At 41.2% G+C, this 23,177-nt stretch overlaps 1 protein-coding gene across 5 annotated transcripts; it reads left to right on the top strand.

The window, feature by feature from the left end:
* Nucleotides 1-13: 13 nt before the first annotated feature.
* Nucleotides 14-21,610, top strand: palm1a (paralemmin 1a). 5 transcript variants are annotated; one of them, XM_035945412.2, is made up of 10 exons: nt 14-155; nt 4,560-4,605; nt 5,530-5,610; nt 9,738-9,865; nt 10,931-10,994; nt 11,142-11,229; nt 11,555-11,620; nt 13,921-14,052; nt 16,850-17,440; nt 21,408-21,610. In XM_035945412.2, the coding sequence occupies exons 1-10, from the start codon at nt 151-153 to the stop codon at nt 21,443-21,445; spliced, it is 1,239 nt and encodes a 412-aa protein (XP_035801305.2). In that variant the 5' UTR covers nt 14-150; the 3' UTR covers nt 21,446-21,610. The 5 variants fall into 5 exon arrangements, with proteins under 5 accessions (XP_035801305.2, XP_023119923.2, XP_035801307.2 ...); XM_023264155.3 differs by having other exon boundaries at nt 11,546-11,620; XM_035945414.2 differs by lacking the exon at nt 11,555-11,620.
* The last annotated feature ends 1,567 nt before the right edge of the window (nt 21,611-23,177 follow it).

Genomic DNA, 23,177 nt, shown 5'->3' with positions numbered 1-23,177 from the left:
TCCTCCTCTTCTTCCTCCTCCTCTCTCCTCCTCTCCCTATCCCTCCTCTTCCTCCTCCTCCTCCTCCTCCTCCTCCTCAGTGGGCGGGTCTGTTTTCTGTCTGGGATGTGGATCAGATGATTGTGTCTGCTACGGACTGATCTGCTCGTCATGGAGTGAGTTCACTTTATTTCACTTTATTTCTTCTTCTTCTGCTTCTTTTCTTTTCTTTTCTTGTTTTTCTGCATCTTTCGGGATGTTTATGACGTAAAGTGTGATTGAATGGGTGCGGTGTGTCGTCATTGTGCGGCATCAGAGCGCTGAGTCAGGAGGAGCCGCAACTGCGCAAAGCCTCCGCGGGCATCTGCAGACCGGACAGCCGGGCCGGTACCGGACAACCGGGCCGGTGCCGGGCAGCAGAGCCGGTACCGGACCGGCAGAGTCACTGCGGCGGGCAAAGAAGAGTTAAAAAGGGTTAAAGCGGGTTCAGTGGCCGCGGAGGGACACACTCTCTGCGCTCTACTTTTCTCAGCGGAGACACACCGCGTCCTGATCAATAAGCTGCACGAGCCTTTCTAATTACATATCGATCAGGTTTGTTTTTTCTGATCTGTGATCAATCAGCTGCATGTTGTGACCCAGTACCAGAAATAATAAAAAAAATGTTTAACTCCAAAGTTTGTGTCAGAATCAGTAAATTTATTAGAATTCAAATTATTTTATTAAAAACACGGAGAGGTGGAGCAGTGGTTCTCACTGTGACCACACAGCTGGAAGGTCCTGGTCCTGGTTCTAGTTCTGGTCCTGGTTCTGGTTCTCCAGCTCCAAAGACCTGCTGAGGTTAACTGTTGGTTCTAAACTGTCTGTAGGAGTGAATGTGAGTGATTGGTTGATGGACCGTTACCTGTCCAGGTGAACTTTCACCCTCAGTCAGCTGGGATAGACTCCGCCCCCCGACACCCTGCAGAGGAGGAACAGGTGTAGAGAAAATGGACGGATGTTAAAAATATTCAAACGTTTAATTCTTTGTTTAAAACAACCAGAACTCACATGCTGTTTACATGTTCCTCACATGTTTTTCACATATTGTTGATGTTCATGTCAGGTTCATATGTTGTCCACATGTCATTCTGTGTATTTCATGTGTTTTCTGAACTCAAACATGATGATTGATCTGATTTTTGTTTCATTTTGATTGATGCTCATCAAAGAAAAGAAGATTTCCTCTGAGACACTGAAATCTGCACAGATTTGGATTTAATGATTGTTCCTGATCACCGTCCTGTTAGTGATCAGACTGATCAGTTAATCACTAATCGATCGGCTCCTGTTGAAACAATTTACTTTAATTAATCAGTCATTCGTTAACAAGATGTTCTGTCCAGAAGCTCCTGGAAAAATGTACTCTGAGCTGTTGCTGTCTGTGGTAAAAGTACTCAATTACAAAGTAAAAGTACTCTGTTACAAAGTAAAAGTACTTGCGCTGGTAACAGAGTGTTTATACTCGTCAATACTGATACTTTTACTCTGATTACTTCATCCCTGCAGGAACATCCTGTTTGCTGTATAAAATTCTCATGACGGAACTGCTTGCTCTCAGACGGATCAATAACTGATCAATAATTAACGTGATCATCAGAGAGTCAGAGCTGCTGTCTCATCATCCATCACTCCATCTCTATGATCCGTTGCTCTACCAGCAGGTTCTGGTTCTACTGGTTCTGGACAAAATAACAGGAACAGCTGCTTGTGCTTCGGAACTGGTTTTCTGCTGGGAGTTGTAGTTCTTGTAGTTTTTTTTAAAAAACAGCTGTTTGCAGGTTTTGCTGGGACTGTGTGGGTCTAAACTGGTTTCTAGTTGGTCCAGTTCTGGCTGTCAGACCTTGTTTCAGCTGCTGTGCTGGTCGTCGGGTCCAGAAGTTCCCCTCACAGTCTCTGTTGTGGAGTTTGGTCTCCATGGAGACATCAGGCCGCTGCTTTGTTCAGGATCTTTGAGTTCAGCTGAGAGACAAAAACTCTCTAAGTCTGCTGAGATCAGCACAGATTCACCGTTTAACTGGTTCACTGCATCACACAGAGACACGCAACACGTTTAACATGTTTAACACGCAACACGTTTAACATGTTTAACACGCAACACGTTTAACATGTTTAACATGTTTAACACACAACACGTTTAACATGTTTAACATGCAACACGTTTACATGTTTAACACGCACCACATTTAACATGTTTAACATGTTTAACACGCAACACGTTTAACATGTTTAACATGCAACACGTTTACATGTTTAACACGCACCACATTTAACATGTTTAACATGCAACATGTTTAACATGTTTAACACGCAACACATTTACATGTTTAACATGCAACACGTTTAACATGTTTAACACGCAACATGTTTAACATGTTTAACATGTTTAACACGCAACACGTTTAACATGTTTAACACGCAACACGTTTAACATGTTTAACATGTTTAACACGCAACACGTTTAACATGTTTAACATGCAACACGTTTACATGTTTAACACGCACCACATTTAACATGTTTAACATGCAACATGTTTAACATGTTTAACACGCAACACATTTACATGTTTAACATGTTTAACATGCAACACGTATAACATGTTTAACACGCAACATGTTTAACATGTTTAACACGAAACATGTTTACCTGTTTAACATGCAACACATTTACATGTTTAACATGTTTAACACCCAACACGTTTAACATGTTTAACATGTTTAACATGTTTAACGTACACCATGTTTAACATGTTTAACACGCAACACGTTTAACATGTTTAACACGCAACATGTTTAACATGTTTAACACACAACACATTTAACATGTTTAACACGCAACATGTTTAACACACAACACGTTGAACATGTTTAACATGTTTAACACACATGTTTAACATGTTTAACACACAACACATTCACATGTTGAATATGTTCTACACATTTAATATGTTCTATGCGCAACATGTTTTACATGTTAAACATGCAACAATTAACATGTTTAACACGCAACATGTTTAACACACAACACGTTGAACATGTTTAACATGTTTAACACACATGTTTAACATGTTTAACACACAACACGTTAACATGTTGAATATTTTCTACATGTTTAATATATTCAACACGCAACACGTTTTGCATGTTAAACATGCAACATGTTCAACATATTCAACACATGTTGCAACATGTTTAACACTTAACATGTTCAACAGACAACACATTAAACACGCAACCCACAACATGTTCAACGTGCTTAAACACAACATGTTTTTATGTGAACTTGAGCAGCTGCTGGCTCTCAGATCCAAGACAGTTCTAATGATGAGTTTGTGGACATACATGTTCTATTTCACATGTTCTGTTACGGTACCGTCTGAGCTTTAGTCTAAGGTTTACAGCAGTACTGAGGGAACAGCATGGATAGAGTTAGAACCAGGCTTACCCTCAAACACCTCCGGTCCAACAGAACCAACATATTTAGAGATCAGCGGCTGGACTCTGATGGTCCACGACGTTCTTCAGAGGTTCTCTAGTTTCAGATCGGTGTTCTGTTCAGTCGGGTTTCATCCATTCGCTCTCCATCACTGTGGTGGATTTTAACTGGTCACCAGTAGAACCAGTCACTGTCAGTTTGACCACTGAGCAGCCCACTGAGGAGGGTTCTGGAGGTTCCGTTGTTAGTCTGACTGAGAGTCACTGCGGCTCTGTTCAGAATCCGCTGGGGGTTCTGACCTAGACAGAACCAGCTGACCTAGACTGGACCAGCTGACCTAGACCGGACCATCTGACCTAGACTGGACCAGCTGACCTAGACAGAACCAGCTGATCCAGACTGGACTGGACTCTGTTGAACAAGAAGGAGCACTGAGCTAGCAGCTAACAGCTAACAGTCACGTGATAATCAGGCTGCAGACCAGCTGCATTTCTGAGATGCTCACAAACAAACATCTCAGAACCAGCAGAGTCCAGAACCAGCAGAGTCCAGGACCAGCAGAGTCCAGGTTCAACAGATTCTGGTCCAGAAATCTCAGAGACAATGAACGACTCTTGGGTTGACGACAGATGAGGCTGTTTGAAGGAGTCTGTCCAGGTGCATCATGGGAAATGTGTGATCCGGTGTTTGGGACTCAGGTTCTGGTTCTGATTGTGTTAATCTGCTCTGATGTCTCTCAGTCATTTTGTTTGCTGGATTGTTGGAGAACATTAATGTTCAGAAACCAGGCGAGAAAAGAGAAGAACAGCTTTTTTAGACTCTGTCTGTCTGTCTGTTCTGATGACATTATTCTTGACTATGCTGGTTTATAGAACAGAAGTCAAATAACGATAAAACTATGAAATGTTCGTTGTTGATCTTAAATACAAAAACTAAAGTCAGCTGAATGTTGTTCCTCAACTAAAAACTACTGATTGTTGATCCAACAAATGTTTTTATCTGTTTGGAAATCACTGAAAAAGGTCACTGTCTAAAATCTAAATTTAAAAAACGTCTGTCTGTCTGTCTGTCTGTCTGTCTGTCTGTCTGTCCGTCTGTCTGTCAGGATCAATGAAGTCGTCTGTCAGCAGGATCGGCTGCAGCTCATCGCGGTGAGTCCAATTTACCAGCAGTCAGTGAAGGCAGCATTACACATATCTAATAAATATGTAAATATCCACGTGATGAATGATGTCATGCATATGAGAGGGGCAGCATATACCTGAAAACTCCACCTCCCTGTGAGAGCTGCTGTGATTGGTCCAAGTCATCGTCTCTGTCGTCATCTCAGGTGTCCAGTTATTGGTTCCACCTGGAGGATAAGATCTAATGTGGTCACCTTAGTGTGGCAGCCTTAAAGGAACAGATTAGTGAGGGAGGCCACCAAGACACCTATGACTCCTCTGAAGAATTTACTAGAAAGAGATTAGTGAGGGTGGCCACCAAGACACCTATGACCCCTCCTCCTTCTTCACCAGTCAAAGCTTTATGGAGACAAAGAGAAAGACTCTGATGGAAAAAGCTCCAATTAAATCTGGACTAGAGTTCACCAGAAGACATGTGGAGACTCTGAAGACACCTGGAAGAAGGTTCTTTGGTCTGAGGAGACCAGGATGGAGCTTTTTGTTCGTCAGACTAGACAGTGGTGGCAGCAGGTCCTAGAAGGCTTGTAAAGGTAGAGGGTAAATGAAATCCTGGAGGACAACCTGATGCAGTCTGAAGAGAACTGAAACTTGGAGATCAGTTTTACATCTGGATGACCAGACGACTGTCTTTCTTCTGTTGTGAAATGTTTAATAATTTCTGTTCTTTATAAATGAAAACTTGAGAAGCTTAAAGTAGTTTTCACAGTTTACTGAAGCTGATTCCAGAAATCTGAGATGATGGAGCTCAAACAGTTGGAAATGATCAATTAACAATCAATTCTTGTTAAATCTTAAAGCTAGATTATGAAGTTAGTAGAATCAGTGTGAACTAAAAGTCGTGTCTACTGGTGACAGAATAAATGTCTGACTGCATTTCCCATCATGCCTCAGGAGAGGAGGAAATGGCAGACAGAGGTGGAGAATAAGAAGCGTCAGCTGGAGGACGACCGGAGAGCTTTGCAGCACCTGAAGGTGAGACGCCGATGATCCTCTCAGGTTCTGTCATGTTGATCAGCTGGTTTATATCCTTCGTTACGTATCTCTGGAAAACACACATTAATCATCTGCATAAAAATGACTTTAAATACACTATTTTCTCGAACCTACTAAAATATGAATTGTGGTTCCAGAAAAAACACATCTCAGGCGGAAGCACTGAGGTTTTAATTGGTGAATGTGTTTTAACTTTGTTTACTTCGTACGGTGTCCTTGGGTGTTTTGAAAGGCGCCTATGAATAAAATGCATAATTAGGGTCCAGGTACCAAGGTTGCGAAGACCCTATTGAAACCCATGGAATTGTTATTATACTATCTTCATCCAACGAAAGAAACGCATTTTTGAAAATTTGCACACACATCAGAACCAGTGTAAAATTTGATATTTTAGGGGAATGGCACATGTGTGTGTTAAATGACTCATTAGCGCCCCCTGCAAATTTTCTAACATTTATTACAACCAGTATATGTAACCAGGACTTATGAAATTTGGAGCATATATGTACCTCGTCAAGACACACTGAATTGTAATTGACACCCATGCCCAAAACACAACAGGAAGTCGGCCATTTTTAATTATGTGTCATATTTTGGCCAATTTGGGGTCATTTTTGGACATTTTTAAAAGCTATAAACTCAAACAAGGTAACCCCGAGAGATCTGAAATTTGGCAAGGCTGTACACCAGGCATGGGTGATCAAAATGATCAAAATGCTCCACAAAAGTCTGAGGGTGTGGAAATGGTGGCCGGTGGAGTTTAGACGTTTCACCATGAAACAGGAAATGCTGTCTAACTGGCCTGTACATGCTCCAATCTACCTGAAACTTTATGTGTGTGATCAGAGTCGAACCCTAATCACATCCATAGGCCGAAATACACTCTCAGTCGCAGCGCCACCTGGTGGACATGCTTGGGGTTGCTGACCAGCAAGGTTGCGAGGACCCGACCAACGCTGCTTGCAGCTTTAATTAGTATTATTAATGTGTGCTTTTTAAAAGGCAGCTGAACATGCTGCTGATGACAAACACTAAAATTGCATCAACACACTTTCCTTTAAATTGTCCGTGTTGAAGCTTCTCTCTGTTTATAGACCACGAGCAGCATTTTCAGTTTGTTCTGCATCTAAGCTGCTGGAAACTCTGAGTAGTTGCAAGTTTGTAGGTGAATAAAGCAGCAGAAACAGAATGAAACGGAGCTGCACTTCCTCCAGTCTGCCGCTCATTGAAATCAGTCTGGGTGAAGCCAACAGTTATTTTCATTCCTACATACTTCTGTCGTTTTGTTCCAGGTTAATCTGCTGATTGTGCCGTTAGAAAAGATCCAATGTGAGTCTGCAGACATCTGGTTTAGTCTGAGCAGCTCAAAGGTCCAACAAACAAACTGGATCATGTTATGGAGGTTCTGAGTAAAAACATGTCAGACCATTTAAAACTGTTGACTGATTATTAGAGCTGCTTCAGATCACGGATTGATTCACTGAAACATTCACTTCACTCTGTAATTTCTGCAGAAACTGTTCAAACTGTGTTGGTCTTTGAGAAGAAAAAGAAAAAATCAAACTGTGAAGAACATTTTTCTTTGCTGCAGGCGTTAAAACATGACCAGAGTTTAGAGAACAGTAACTTCATTTGGACAGAAATCTTCATGCAGAGGAACTGCTGTAAGAACTGATTCAAAAAAGTGAAATGTTTAATTAAAAAATACAGTAGAGCTGCAAGACAAATCATTCAGCTGTCGACTATTAAATCCATATGTTTTGATAAAAGTCTAAATTCTATGATTTCAACTTCATTAATGAGTATTTTCTGGTTTATTTCCTCTGTGACAGTAAACTGAAGATCTTTGGACTAAACAAGACATTTGAGGAAACTCTGATCCACATTTTTCAACATTTTCTGACAGTTTATTAACCAAACAGCTGATGGATGTAATCAGTAAATAACTGATGGTGGAAATAACTTTCAAGTGCAGTAAAACATCCACAAGAAGAGCATTTAAACCAACAGACAGAGCGCTCGCTTGTTGTTTTCGCTCATTGTGTCGATCCAGAGGTGAAGCAAGTCGCAGCTTCATGAGGCTGAACAGCTGCAGAGTAAAAATATCTGCAGCAGCTCTGAGATCAGCTGTTTCAGTCTCTCTCCTTTAAATAACCCTCAGCTGCTGGTTTAAAGCTGCTCTGATCAGCCAACATCTCTGAAAATACCCACCTGAATGAGACTCAAACTGCTTTTTTATTTATTGGGCCTTTTTAGCCTTTATTATAGAAGACAGTGGAGAGAGAGACAGGAAATGTGGGTAGAAGAGTGGAGGGAAGACCTGCAGTAAATGGCCTAGGTCAGACTCGAACCCATGAATCCCAAATCATGGGCCAGAGTCTAAGACTTGTCCGTGTTCAAATGTTGAAGATCTTTCAAAAAAAAATCACCAGTAGAAGTCAGCATTCAAGGGCAGCAGGATTTATTCTCAACAGGAAGTCCTTGGGCAGTTTTTAGTGATATCACAACGAGAAAAAACAGAGATACTGTCTGAGTCTTTCATCCTGTGAGAGTTGCTCATTTTCTCCACGCCTATAGGGTGTATTATTGGAGACAGTTTTGACACCATTATACTTTCCTAAAGCTATTGGTCAGATCATGACATTAGGCTATTATATTTCTCCACCAGATCACATCCTACAGAGGATAAGCACATTAGGTCATGTTTTACAGAGAACATGCCCAGGCATGTTCAGACTTTGCTTCAGCCCCCCTGGACGTTTTACCCCTATTATTTTGTGACAGATTTCATGCATATTATACCTTTAAGTATTGTTGTCAGTCTCTCCAGGATTTCGCAGGCGTTTTTCCAGATTGTTGTGGCCTAAAATGCCTGAATTCGCAGCAGCTTTTCTAAAAAAATGCAATGTGTTAAGTGCATTTGTTGTAATGAAATTGTGGGTGACAGTGACATTTGCTAAAAAGTTGCATTTTTTTCAGCTTTTAGAACATGTTTCAACATTTTAATTGACTATTTATTCCTACGCTATCTCTTTAACACGCTCCAACCCATTTACACAAGCTGGCACACCACAGTGGGAATTAGCAGCTGCCAGATGCTGATAGACTGGTAGATTTAAGGCACTAAATGATCATTTACTATTCAATTAGTCATATTTGGACATATTTGTCAGTGGCTTAAAAAGTTAATTTCACATCCTGGCACAAACGTGTTCACACACACGCTCACGGCTTGTCACGTCAGTTAATGAATCTAACTCCCCTTCATTCTTTCAGTGCTTCAACAGATCTGGATGCAGCTTCCGTCACGATGATCTGTCTGGTCTGTGCGCCGCTCCTTTCAGCCATTCTCCTAATATGTTTCGCAGTGAAAAAATGTTTGTCAGTCGAGGATTTTCGTTTGTATTTCACCACAATATTGCTCAGGAGCAAAACAGTTTAGCTCTGCGTTGGTGAAGAACATCAGGGAATTGTTTTTCACCGTCTTAGCAGTAATTTTTTTTGGTAAATGAGAGGCATTAGAATGGGACATGTCTGCATCTTCAAACCATAAACAAGGAAGTGAATTCGGTGACGTGCATTACGTTTGTGCTGGGAACTGCTATGATTGGTGGAACTCATGGGAGGCGGGACAAAATTGCAGAAAAGTTGCGCTGATTGGACAAAATTGCAAGGTTGCACAGAATTCTCGGAGATTGGTTGAATTTGCATGAATTGTTGCGATCGCAACATTGCAAATTCCTGGAGGGACTGAACAATGTTTCTAAAATATTTTAAAAGCTATAAACCCTTTAGTATACACCATTATGTTTGAGCACTCCACATTTCATCTCCTAAAAAACAACATATGCATGCAACACGGGGGAGGACCCACACCAGAACCCTGAGGAACCTCACGAGTAATAAATGTCAGTGAGAGGATGGTGTAGTGGCTGGATGTGGAAGTATGCAGAAAAAGAAATGAAAATTCCTCTATCAACCGACATGTGACGATTTAGTGTTTACAGTTTGTTCTGCTGCCCCCTTGTGGTCGGACAACTCTCCGAAACAGCTGCTTCTCTGCCTTCACATTAAAATTACTTTATTAAATGAACGTCTGTGTTTAGTCGAAGGCTCTGAGGGAGCGCTGGCTGCTGGATGGGGCGCCCGCTGCTGGACCAGAACACGAAGAAGTCAAGAGACAACTGGAGCAGGATGAGGCCAAGACCAGGAGCCTGGAGGAGACCATCAACAGGTCTGATGGAATCTGGTTTGATCTGGTTTAGCTGATTTAATCAGATTTATTCTGACAATCTGGTTGTATCTAATTTAATGTGACTGAATCTGAAATTAATTGTTACTTTGCCAAGGAATGTGGCAGAGTTATGTGACGATCGTCGTACATTTGTCTGTCTTTTGGCAACATTACTCAAAAACAGACCAACGGATCTGGATGAAATTTTCAGGGAAGGTCAGAAATGACATAAGGACCAAGTGATTAGATTTTGATCGTAGGAGCTTCAGTAGAAATCAGTTGGACTTTTCTGGTAGGTCCTACCAGAGAAGTCCAGTTGAACAATCCTGTTGTTTCTCTACACAACCTCCAGTTTTCTTTCCTCTAAAAGTCACATTTTTACTCCGCCAAGGAACATGACGGGGTTATGTGATGATCGGTGTACATTTGTCTGTCTGTCTGTCTGGTCGCAGCATTACTAAAAAAACAGACTAATGGATTTGGATGAAATTTTTCTTGAAGGTCAGAAAAGACACAAGGATCAAGTGATTAGATTTTGGCAGTGATGCAGCTTATAGTCTGGATCCATGGATTTGTTAAATATTTCTGTATCATTGTGAGATAGCGGCACGGTGTCACTGTAACCATGACAACAAGGGAACACTACGTCAGCTGCCTACAGACGATCACATGATTGTGATTCTACTAGAAATCCACCGCTGAAGACTTATCGGGACTTATCTGTCAGAAATGATCCAAGGAACAACTGATTAAATTGTGGGGATGTTTCTGAGTCCCATCAATTCCCGCCGCCTGCTACATATTTAGGTCACGTGATTCGGTATCTGTACATACCGCACACATGCATAACACACGCCTGTCCTCAGCGCACGGTCATTTTTTATTAAAGATTTCATCCATCAGAAATGATTCAACAACTGAGCATCCTTGGTGGAGACAGATTGTCTGATTGGACCAGAACCTGCAGACCAAATGGCTGATTTCATACTTAAAATGTTGGCTTTGATTTGTGTCAAATAAGCAAATATTTTACTGTATGTCTTTGTTTGTGTGTTTGTTTTTGAGGTTGGAGCAGGAACTGGTCAATTTGGAGACCGGAGTTATGTGTGAGACCATAACACACACTAGTGTGAGTACAAATACACACATAGAGTAATCAGATTACTTTAGTTAGATTATGCAGCTGTTATATTTTGGAGGTAGTTTCAGATTTCTGTTTGCTGCTGATCAACAGAAGCTTTTATTGTGGAGATGAACTTCCTGTTTGTGCCTGTAGGTGAGCTCAGGTAAACCAGCTGTGGAGGTCAAAGGTCACAGTGTCCACCAGCAGGACAGAGCAGCACCACCTGTTCAGGTGACTCAAGGTGAGACTCCCCTCTGCTGTTCTAACTTTAATCAAATTACAAGAACTGGGTTTTATTAGTGACACTACACTGGTCAGATCATTGTAATCCAATTACTGCATCAGATCACAGTATTTCACATTAGATTACACTAGTCAGACTGCAGTAATCAGATTACTCAGTTTAGATTACTCTGCCTGTATTGTAATATACTGTAGTATTAGTTACACTACTGTAGTCTGGTTATAGTAATCTGATTATTGTTATCAGGATACAGTAGTCAGATTACATGTCTTAGATGCCTTTACTCTGTCTCCGCCTCCTTTTTTCCCATGAGACCTTGCAGAGGTCAAAGTTCACAAAAGTCCACGAATGAACAAAGCGAGAAACTCGACAGAGGAGATGAAGAGAGGTGAGTCTGAACGGACCAATCAGACGTGACGGAGAAAACACCTGAGTCCATACAGACGTTTACAACACGTTTACAACATGTTTACTACACGTTTAGTAAAGACAGGTTTTAGGGCCCATCAGCGCTGATCAAATCACAGGAAGTTGTCAGATGACGGGTGGAGATGGGTGAACGTAGGTAAGGGTTGGTGGAGGTAGGTGGGGGTAGGTGAAGATAAACGGAGGTAGATGAAGATAGATGGAGGTAGGTGAAGGTGGATGAAGCTAAGTGGAGGCAGATGGAGGTAGGTGAAGATGGATGAAGCTAAGTGGAGGTAGATGAAGTTGGGTGAAGGTAGGTGGAGGTGGGTGAATATAAATGGAGGTAGGTGAAGGTAGGTGAAGGTGGATGAAGGTAGGTGAAGGTAGGTGGAGGTAGGTGGAGGTGGGTGAATATAAATGGAGGTAGGTGAAGGTAGGTGAAGGTGGATGAAGGTAGGTGAAGGTAGGTGGAGGTAGGTGGAGGTAGGGGAAGGTGGGTGAACATAGGTGAAGGTGGGTGAAGGTTTGGTTGGTGGTTGTCTGGTTGTTGAACTGTTGTTACATCACCAACATCTGGATCATCTACAACAGCTGCTAACTGCTCTGTGTTTTGTTCCTCAGTAGTTCTGGTTCTAGATCACCAGCTGACATATTCTCCTAAATCCTCCAGTAGAAACTGACCAGGTTCCTGTGGTTTAATCTGCTGCTGATACCAGCTGGTTCTGATGGTTTATGATTCATTCAGAGGAACATCTAGAACATCTACTGATGAACTCAGGATGTTTATTGGTTGAAGAGCAGCTGTGATGTGTTCAGGGACAGTTCACGTTCAGCTCCAGGTACCATTGAAGTCCATCAGGTTGGACCAGTCCAAAGCAGTGTAAACCTGGGGGTGTCCACGGGTAGTCTGTTCCTAATAATGGATTAATCCTAGAACTTTACTCCAGAACCTGATGAGAGTAGAACCACTGACCCACCAGAACATTCAGAGCGACAAATACAGAATCAAACTCAAGAGTGAAGATTTTAACTCACAAACCCGTTAATGCTGTCAGACTGCAGAGTTCAACACCTGTAGAGCAGGTAGAACGTTACAACACCTGTCTGTCTCTAACACCTGTCTGTCTGTCTGTCTGTCTGTCTGAGAGTCTTTCAGCTTCACGTCTTTTATTTTTTCTGTTTCTTGTTGCTTCCATCCTCAGTTTAAGGCTCAGCAGTGTTCTGTCTGTTGCCTGTTACATGTCTGTTGTGTGTCTGTTTAGCGTCGGTTGTGTTGACCTGTTCGTGTCTGCTGCATGTCTGTTGCGTTGACCTGTTGCGTGTCTGTTGTGTTGACCTGTTGCGTGTCTGTTGTGTTGTCCGTTATGTCTGTTGCGTGTCTGTTACGTTGACTTGTTGCGTGTCTGTTGTGTTGACCTGTTGCGTGTCTGTTGTGTTGTCCGTTACGTGTCTGTTGTGTTGACCTGTTGTGTGTCTGTTGTGTTGTCCGTTACGTGTCTGTTGCGTTGACCTGTTGCGTGTCTGTTGTGTTGACCTGTTGTGTGTCTGTTGTGTTGTCCGTTACGTGTCTGTTGTGTTGACCTGTTGTGTGTCTGTTGTGTTGTCCGTTACGTGTCTGTTACGTTGACTTGTTGCGTGTCTGTTGTGTTGACCTGTTGCGTGTCTGTTGTGTTGTCCGTTACGTGTCTGTTGCGTTGACCTGTTGCGTGTCTGTTGTGTTGACCTGTTGTGTGTCTGTTGTGTTGTCTGTTGCGTGTCCGTTGTGTTTCTGTTGCGTGTCCGTTGTGTTTCTGTTGCGTTGACCTGTTGCGTGTCTCTTGTGTTGACCTGTTGCATGTCTGTTGTCTGTTGCATGTCCGTTGCGTGTCTGTTGTGTCTGTTGCGTTGACCTGTTGTCTGTCTGTTTTGTGTCTGTTGTCTGTCTGTTGTGCTGACCTATTGCGTTGACCTGTTGTGTTTCTGTTGCGTTGACCTGTTGAGTGTCTGTTGCGTGTCTGTTGCGTTGACCTGTTGTGTGTCTGTTGCGTTAACCTGTTGCGTTAACCTGTTGCGTGTCTGTTGCATTGATCTGTTGTGTCAGTTGCGTTAACCTGTTCCGTGTCTGCTGCGTGTCTGTTGCATGTCTGTTGTGTGTCTGTTGCGTTGACCTGTTGTGTTTCTGTTGCGTTGACCTGTTGTGTGTCTCTTGCGTGTCTGTTGCGTGTCTGTTGTGTTGACCTGTTCTGTGTCTGTTGCGTGTCTGTTGCGTGTCTGTTGTGTTGACCCGTGTCCCTCTAACAGCCATGTACTCGCTGGAGATCACGGTGGAGCGCGACAAGCTAACGGGGGAAACGAGGGTTCTGTCCAGTCAGACTCGACTTCCCGTCGATTTGTCTCTTCAGGGCGTCAAAGTTTACGAAGACGAGCAGAAAGGTGATGACAACCAGAACCAGCTGCTGGTTCATGTGGAGCCCAAAGGTTCTGTTCAGGTTCTCTGTTAGTTATATGTTCTCAGCAGCTCTGTGGTTCTGACCCAGGAGTCACTTAACTCACCTGTTTGGTTCAGACCCGGTGGAGGAAACTTGAAGCATCTTTGTCTAGTTTTACTGCTTAACATTCAGACTGAAGAAAATCTCATCACTGATCCATAATGTAAAGATCCTCAGTTCTTTTATAGAACTTCCTATTTTCTGACCAGTTTCAGATCCAGATCATTTCCCATCAGTTTAACGCAGGGGTGTCAAACATGCGGCCCGCGGGCCAAAATCGGTCCTCCAGAGGGTCCAATCCGGCCCTCAAAGTGTAAAAATTACAGAGAAGACATTAACTGCAGATTGTAAATTAGTAAAACTATAAATTTAAAATAATTTCTAGACCATGACAAGTTTAGATCATTTGGCTGACTTTTGTCGTTTGTCTCAAGTTTTTGTCGATTTTTTCACATTTTTAGCATTTTTTGTCTCATCTTTGTCATTTATCCATTTTTTTTGTTGCTTTGCAACTTTTTTGTCAAATGTTTTGTCTCTTTTTTGTTTTGCTCCATGTTGTTTGCAGAGGTGGGTAGAGTAACCAAAAATTGTACTCAAGTAAGAGTAACATTACTTCAAAATAATACCACTCAAGTAGAAGTAAAAAGTAGTCATCCAAAAAAATTACTCAAGTAAGAGTAAAAAAGTATTTGGTGAAAAGACTAGTCAAGTACTGAGTAACTGTTTGATTGTAATGTCTGATTTATTTTTGTTTTAAATGATGTGATTACAGTGGTGTAGTGGTTAGCACTTTCGCCTTGCAGTGAAAAGTTCTCTGGTTCGTGTCCCGGCTTTCCAGGGATCTTTCTGCATGGAGTTTGCATGTTCTCCCTGTGCATGCGTGGGTTTTCTCCGGGTACTCCGGCTTCCTCCCACAGTCCAAAAACATGCTGAGGTTAATTGGTGATTCTAAATTGCCCGTAGGTATGAATGTGAGAGTGATTGTTTGTCTGTATATGTAGCCCTTTCCAGGTGTCCCCTGCCTTCGTTCCAAGTCAGCTGAGATAGACTCCAGCCCCCCCGCGACCCTAATGAGGATCAAGCGGTGTATAGATAATGGATGGATGATGTCATCAGACAGACAAAATTGTAAAATAATGTGCAAATTCTGTTATTTCCAAATAATAAAATAAAAAAATAGCAAAAATAAACATCTTTACAAAATGACAAGTTAAGGCACAAGAAACACAAATTTCCAAATCTCAGGTTTTCACCTATCAACTCTGACATCATGTTTCACTTCATCCGTGTTAGTAAACAGAAGACAAAAGCCAAAGATATCCATGCTAATGCTATGCTAATGTTGTCGGACTCCGAAGCAAGATCAAATTTCTCAAAAATGCCCCCGTTTTTTTCGTTCCCTGTCTGCTATGTGTGTAGAGTTTGTGCCGCTGTGCCGCCACAGTTTGTATGTGGTCATGTGACTGCAGGGCGACGGCTGGTAAAACGTGATGATTGTTGCTTCGTCTGATTGGTGAAACACAGTCGTGGTAGATCCACTGGGGGCATCTCTCCGGCAAAATAAAGCAGATCTAATGTGGTAAATAAAAAAGTAACGAGTTGAGTGTAGTGTAACGGAGTAAGAGTAGCGTTTCTTCTTCACAGATCTACTCAAGTAAAAGTAAAAAGTATGGCAGAGTAAAACTACTCCCAGAAGTACATTTTTTTCAAAAACTTACTCAAGTAAATGTAACGGAGTAAATGTAACTCGTCACTACCATCGTTTGTCTCATTTTTGTCATTTTGTGTCTCATTTTTGGAATATTTCATCTTATTTTTGTCCTTTTTTGTCTTTTTTTGTCTGACTTCTTGTTTGTCTCATGTTTTTACTATTTTGTTTCCTTTTTGTCTCGCTTGTGTTTTTTGTCTTATTTTGGTCATTTTGTATTTCCCTTTATTCGTTGTTTTGTGAATCTTTTTTGTCGTTTTGTTTCACGCTTTTGTCATTTTTTGTGTCATTTGTCCATTTTTTTGTCGCTTTGCAATTTTTTTGTCTCATTTTTTGTCATTTTGTTTCTCGCTTTTGTCGTTTTTTGTCTCATTTTTGCAATATTTTGTCGTTTTTGTTTTTTGTGGTTTTTTGTCTAAATTGTGTCGTTTGTCTCCTGTTTTTGTCGTCTTGTGTTTTCTTTTTGTCTCGCTTGGGTTTTTTGTCTTACTTTTGTCGTTTTCTGTTTTGCTTTATTCATTGCTTTGTGTATCGTTTTTGTCATTTTGTTTCACGCTTTTTATCATTTTTTGTCTCGTTTGTGTCATTTATCCATTTTTTTTGCCGCTTTGTAATTTTTTGGTCTCATTTGTCTCTTTTTTGTTTTGTTTTGTGTCGTTTGTCTCATTTTTTGTCATTTTGTTTCTCGCTTTGGTCATTTTCTGCCTCATTTTTGTAATATTTTGTTGTTTTTGTTGTTTTTTTTGTTTTTTGTGTGGAACCTGAACTGAGATGACTTTGACTCCTCTGGTTTAACGGATCTCAGTCATCCTTTTTAAATTCCTGAATGAACAAAGCGACACAGGTCCATAAAGTCTTAATGTTGCTGCAGATATAAACTCAGATATTAAACGTTGAAATAGTTGCAGTGATGTACAGGTGTACTCAGGACGCTGTGACATCACTCAGTGTGGCCTGTTTCTATTGGTCCTTCGGCTGGAGCTCAGTCATGTGACCGGATCTGATCGTGTTCCTGCCTTTTTCTCTCTCTCAGTGGTCCATGAGATGAACGGCGAAGACGTCCACCTGCTTAGCTCCTCCGAGGTCGAAGAGCTCATCCACAAAGCTGATGAGGCGTCCATGATGTCACAGACTGTCACCACGGCAACCTCCCTCCCAACAGCAGAGGTCCAGCAGCAGCCGAGCCCCGAACCGCCGCCGCCAATGCAGCCTCGCGTCACGGCCGAGATCACCGGGCTGGAGGCCAAACCGGAAAGCGAGCCGAGCGTGGCCGAGGCCAGCGCCGAGAACCCGGTGACCATGGTGTTCATGGGCTACCAGAGCGTGGAGGACGAGGATGAGACCAAGAAGGTTCTGGGGCTGCAGGGAACCGTGAAGGCGGAGCTGGTGCTCATTGACGACGCCGACGGCAAGACGTCGCCGGGACGGGAGGAGGAGGAGGAGGTGGACATGGCTCGTCCCATCGCCCAAACTCCTCCCACTACCAAAGCCCCCACCACGACCAAAGCCCCTCCCACTGCCCCACCCACCTCCCCCAAACCTCCGGAGGCGACAGCGAGCAACGGGGAGACAGCGGCAGAGGCGGGGGGAGGAGCGGCGGCCGCGAAGAAGGAGAAGCAGCCGTGTAAGTGCTGCAGCATCATGTGACCTGACAGCGGCACCGCTAGCTAAGCTAACACAGTAACATTAAACTCCAGGACTAAACCCTGCCCGCCCCGCCTCTAACCACATGACATCACTTCCTGTCTCCTCATGCTCATCAGTTTTATAAAACTTTTACTTTTTATATTTTCTTGATGCCCTCTTACTTTTTTACTCCTCCTGTTTCCAGCTGCGCGACTCAGAGCCCCTCAACAGCATTAGCATCAATATTAGCATCAGTATTAGCATTAGCATCAGCATTTACATTAGCACTAGCATTAGCATCAGGATTAGCATTAGCATCAGCATTTACATTAGCATCAGTATTAGCATTAGCATCAGTATTAGCATCAGATGTGCGGTCCTGACACTGTAACCTCTCTGTCTATGCTGAAAAATCAGACGTTTTGTTTCTCGGTTGTATTTATTTGTTCGTCTCCTGATGCCGTTTCTGTCACAGGTCATTCTGCCAGTTTGGTTTTTATAAAACAGAAAATAAAGTGACCTTAAAGATGGGTCGACTCAGTGCTCAACGTGAGAAAACGATGTTGTGTTTGTACCTTCATCACATCCCATCATCACTGCAGCTTCAGTTTCACAGGTTTCATCCAAAATCATTTTCACTTCATCTGAACCGTTGGGACGTAAACATCACTGAGGTGACTGACAGAAGAACTTATTCAGTCCAATCATGCATCCGGGTGTGTACAGCTGCACCAAAGGTTCTGTTTCTGGTTCTGGAAGACGCTGCAGTGACGTATGACCACAGTTATCACAGACGCCATTCCACTGCAGGAACTATTCAATTGTTGTTTATACGTATGTTCTCCGTCTGCTGGTGTCCGACTGGTGTAACGTGACCGGGTCAACCAGATGTAGCTGAGTTCTCTTTAACGAATTTGTAGACCTAAAATGGTTAGATGGTTCTTCACCTACTTTATGTGGTTCTCTAAAGATTCTCCATGTTTGTTGGAGTTCTTTGGTTCTTCGGCAGGTAACAGCATGAAATCAGATTATTTTATTCTGGATCAATCATTTTGTCGATAAAACATAAGAAAGCTGAGAAATGCTTATCACAGTTTCACAAATCACCGACTGGCATCGTAGAACATGTTATTTTGTCTGACAAAGAACCCAAAAAGGCAAATGTTTAAATTTGACTATTCTTCTTAAAAAATACTTAAATGATGATCAAGTCCTGTTACCACAGTAGAACCATGTCTGGAAAAGTTACTTAAGGAACCTATTTTTGCTGAAGTTCTTCAGATATTATGTCAGGGATCTTTAAGAACAGTTTGAAGATGTTCTTCTTGCTAAAATGTTCTTTGTGGAACTAGAAATAATTCTTCTATGGCACCACTTTATCTCCTCAAAAAGGTTCCGTAGGAAGGTTTTTACGAGGTCAGAATAAAGGTTCACATCACCCTAAAAGTTCCTGTAGTGGAGAACCAGGATGGTACCATCATCATCATCATCATCATCTCCATCCTCTTCCTCCATACGTTCACTCCATCAGCTGCTTTCAGTTTTAATCATAAACAGGCTCCAACTTCAGAACCTGGAACAGAAGATTTTTAAAAAATATTTCGGCATCAGAAACTTTATTTAAATTTCTAATTTATTTATTTGAACTTCTTTAGAAATATACCCCAAAAAGTCCAACTTTCTAATCTCATCGTGTTGACTTAAATTTTTTACATTTTACTAGAATTTTTTTTTTTTTTTTTAAACTTTTTTCCAAAATCTGATGCATCTTTTTAAATCATGTGAACTTTTTGTCTAGTTTTTCTTTTGCAGGCGGGATTGAGCATCGATATATGGAATAAGTACTTCATGAAATGTTAGTTAAAGCATTTATGAAGAGTGAGAATGGACCTGCAGTCAGATAACAGGTCTCAGATGTAGACGGTAAAATGTTCTCGTCCACATCAGAGCTCGTGTTTGCTCCGATAAAGCAGAGTTTCTGCTCCTCCAGATAGTTTGCTGTGTTTCTCCTGATGCGAAGAAATCAAATGAGTTCTGAGTCAGTAACGAATCCTCACATCGATTACTAACCCTGAAGTAAACTAACCTTTATAAAAGTCTGTAAAAGCCAACAGCAGGAAGTTTAACAAAGTGTGAACAGAAATATGAGTAAATAAAAATCAGTGAATCCAAATGAAGCAGTGTCTGATTGGACGTTTGTTCGCTGTGAAGACGACGACACTTTTAGCCGAAAATCATTTTTGTGTTAAGCAAAAGACGAACGCATCACACAGAGTCCTCAGAGCAGCTCCGACTGTTAATAATCCAACCTATCCGTCCTCACCTGTTCAAACAGAAAAGCACTGAGAGCTGTACTCCGCCAAAGCTGCTCAGTCCTGGTACCATTTCTGACAGATAAGTCCTGATAAGTCCTCAGCGGTGGATTTGTAGTAGGATCACAATCATGTGATCGTCAGGAGGCAGCTGATGTAGTGTCCACTTGTCATGGTTACAGTGACGCCGTGTCACTATCTCGCAATGATACAGAAATCTTTAACAAATCTCCACATTTGTCCAAAATTATTAGAAATTTGTCCAGAACTTGCGCCAAAAATCCTCTTTTCCTGTTCACAATCTGTCCAAAATGAGTGAAACATCTAGGATGGCTTAGAAGGGTTCCAAAAATGAAAACAATAAAAACACGTCCAAAATGACTCAAATTTGACCTCACAAAATAAGTTTGTTGTCTAAATGTTAAAATTTGTCAAAAATGACACGAAATAGATGCAAAATTGATAGAAATTACCAAATTAGTCCATAACTTGCTCAAAAAATCCTCCTGAACTGTCTAAAATCGGTCACAAAGGAGTAAATCGTCTAGGATGGCTGAGAAGGGTTTTTAAAAAATTAAAATTTTAGTGTCTTTAAACTACTGAAATTTTCTTTAAAAAGTAGGAATTAAAAAATGTACACTCTAAGGTAGCATTAGATATAGAAAACCAACATATAGAAAACCTGTATTCTCTCTATGATGTCAGTAAATGTAGATCAGCTGTAGTTCCTGGTTGTTCCAGCAGGTGGAGCCTCTTCCTGTTTAATACTGTAGAGACAAGAGGAGGCGTCACTCAGACTACAGTTAAAGCAGAGAGCATTGTGGGGGTTTAGCAAGCAACTGGCACCATGACAAAGACTTCTGTGGTGGTTAATGAGCTTCAACCAGACCGCAGCATTCACGAATCTCAGTATCTGAAAGAACAGAACTACTGAATGAGTTCATTAACTTCATAAAAAAAAGAAAAAAAGACACCAAATGACCAAAACAAAATAGAAATCTACAAAAATGAGACACAAAACAACAGAAGTGAAATGCAAAATGACAAGAATGAAACAGGAAATGAAAAAAAAGACAGAAAATGAAAAAAGACAAAAAATGACAAAAATGAGACCCAAAACAACAAAAACAAGACACAAAATGACAGAAATGAGACAGAAAAGGACAAAATGAGACACAAACTGACAGAAATGTCATCTACAGGTTCTGCTAACATGTTGTGGGACTTGTTCCATGAATAATAATCATTATTTAAAATATTATGTTGATTAAAAAATGCTCCCACAATTACAGAGACATCAATGAAACAACTAAAACCAAAAAAAGTAGATTTAAATTACATTCCAACTCTTTTATTAGAGGTTCAGGTTGGTCATGGGGGGGGGGGGGGGGGGACAAGAGAAAAATGACATTTTAGGGGAACTCCAGACTTATTTGGTATCTTAAAATATTTTCAAATATTCTTTTCTCCTAGTTTTTATAGATTTGATGTCAGGACAAGAATATATACCTACAACTACTGCATGTTTTAGGACTTTGTACGTGGATTATTTGATGTAAAATGTCCCCCAGCTACAGTAACCCAAAAGATGAAGGCTGCAGGTAGAACGTCCAGAGAAGGTCCAGTAGAGCTCATCCTGTCTTCTGCTCTCAGGGCGGCCATGTTGTTCAGAGACCTGGCTTCAGCTGTAAGCGGCTTCATGTCTGCCGTCGCCGTGGTGACCACGCAACCAAGATGGCCGACGGCAGCAGCCACACTGACAGAAATACAGATGTGACGGAAACTGAACCTTCATCATCGTCATCTTCATAGAGCTGTTTCTCCAATAAAACGTAACCGACTTGTGAAAACTCAAAGACTCGACTCGTCTTTTAAATTTTGAGTCGCCGCTGAAACCTGCTCACACGTTCTGAGATGTTTCCTCATTTACCAGAATGTGAGTTTGCTCTGGACCAGTGTGAATCAGTTCTACCAATTCTTTAGGAAAACTGTTTGATAGTGTTGACGACAAAAACAAGACACAAAACAGCAAAAACGGGACACAAAATGACAGAAACAAGACACAAAACAACAAAAACAAAATACAAAATGACAAAAAGATAGAAACAACAAAAACAAGACACAACACGACAAAAACGGGACACAAAATGACAGAACTCGTTTCTGTCAAAATGAAAGAAACGAGACACAAAACAACAAAATGACAAAAATGAGACAGAAACAACAAAAACAAGACACAAAATGACAAAAACGGGACACAAAATGAGAGAAACAAGACACAAAACACAAATTGACAAAAATGAGACAGAAACAACAAAAAAAGACAAAAAATGACAAAAACGGGACACAAAATGACAGAAACGAGACACAAAATGAAAGAAACGAGACACAAAATGACAGAAACGAGACACAAAACAACAAAAACAAGACACAAAAACAAAAAAAGACACAAAACGACAAAAACAAGACACAAAACAACCAAAAACGAGGCACAAAATGACAAGACAGAAACGACCAAAACGAGACACAAAATTACAAAAACAAGACAAAAAGCAACAAAAACGAGACAGAAAACAACAAAAACAAGACAAAACGACAAAAACAAGACACAAAACACAAAATGACAAAAATGAGACAGAAACAACAAAAAAGACACAAAATGACAGAAACGAGACACAAAATGAAAGAAACGAGACACAAAACAACAAAAACAAGACACAAAAACGAGACACAATGACAAAAACGAGACACAAAATGACAAAAACGAGACACAAAATGAGAGAAACGAGACACAAAACAACAAAAACAAGACAGCAAAAAACAAAAACAAGACACAAAACGACAAAAACAAGACACAAAACAACCAGAAGAAGACACAAAACAAAAACAAGACAGAAAATGACAGAAAACAACAAAAAAACAGAAAACGACAAAAGCAACATACAAAACAACAAAAATGAGACACAAAGCAACAAAAACGAGACAGAAAATGACAGAAACAAGACACAAAACAAAAACAAAACACAAAATGACAAAAATGAGACAGAAACGACAAAAATAAGATACAAAACGACAAAAACTAGACAAATGAAAAAAATGAGACACAGAACAACAAAAACTAGACAGAAGATGACAGAAACGAGGCCCAAAATGACAAAAACAGCAGTTCTGAAGGTCTGACGCAGCTTCAGCATGTTCTGGACATTATTCTGGATATCATCATGTTCTAATATTTTATCTGTCAGCGGCGCCCCCTACTGGTCTGAAGTCCTCAGTGAGTTTCCATGGAAACATCCTGAACACTAAGATCTGAGATCCTCATCAAACAGGAACACGGGTTGTTCTGATCTGAGTTAAAGTGTCTCCCAGCAGAAACATCCATCAGCCACTAACCTCCCCTCGGAGCACTTATGGGATGTCCTG

This window comes from Amphiprion ocellaris, chromosome 2, assembly GCF_022539595.1.
Source record: "Amphiprion ocellaris isolate individual 3 ecotype Okinawa chromosome 2, ASM2253959v1, whole genome shotgun sequence".
NCBI lineage: Eukaryota > Metazoa > Chordata > Actinopteri > Pomacentridae > Amphiprion > Amphiprion ocellaris.
Note: the sequence above shows the minus strand (reverse complement) of the source record. Positions and strands in the feature narration are given on the sequence as shown.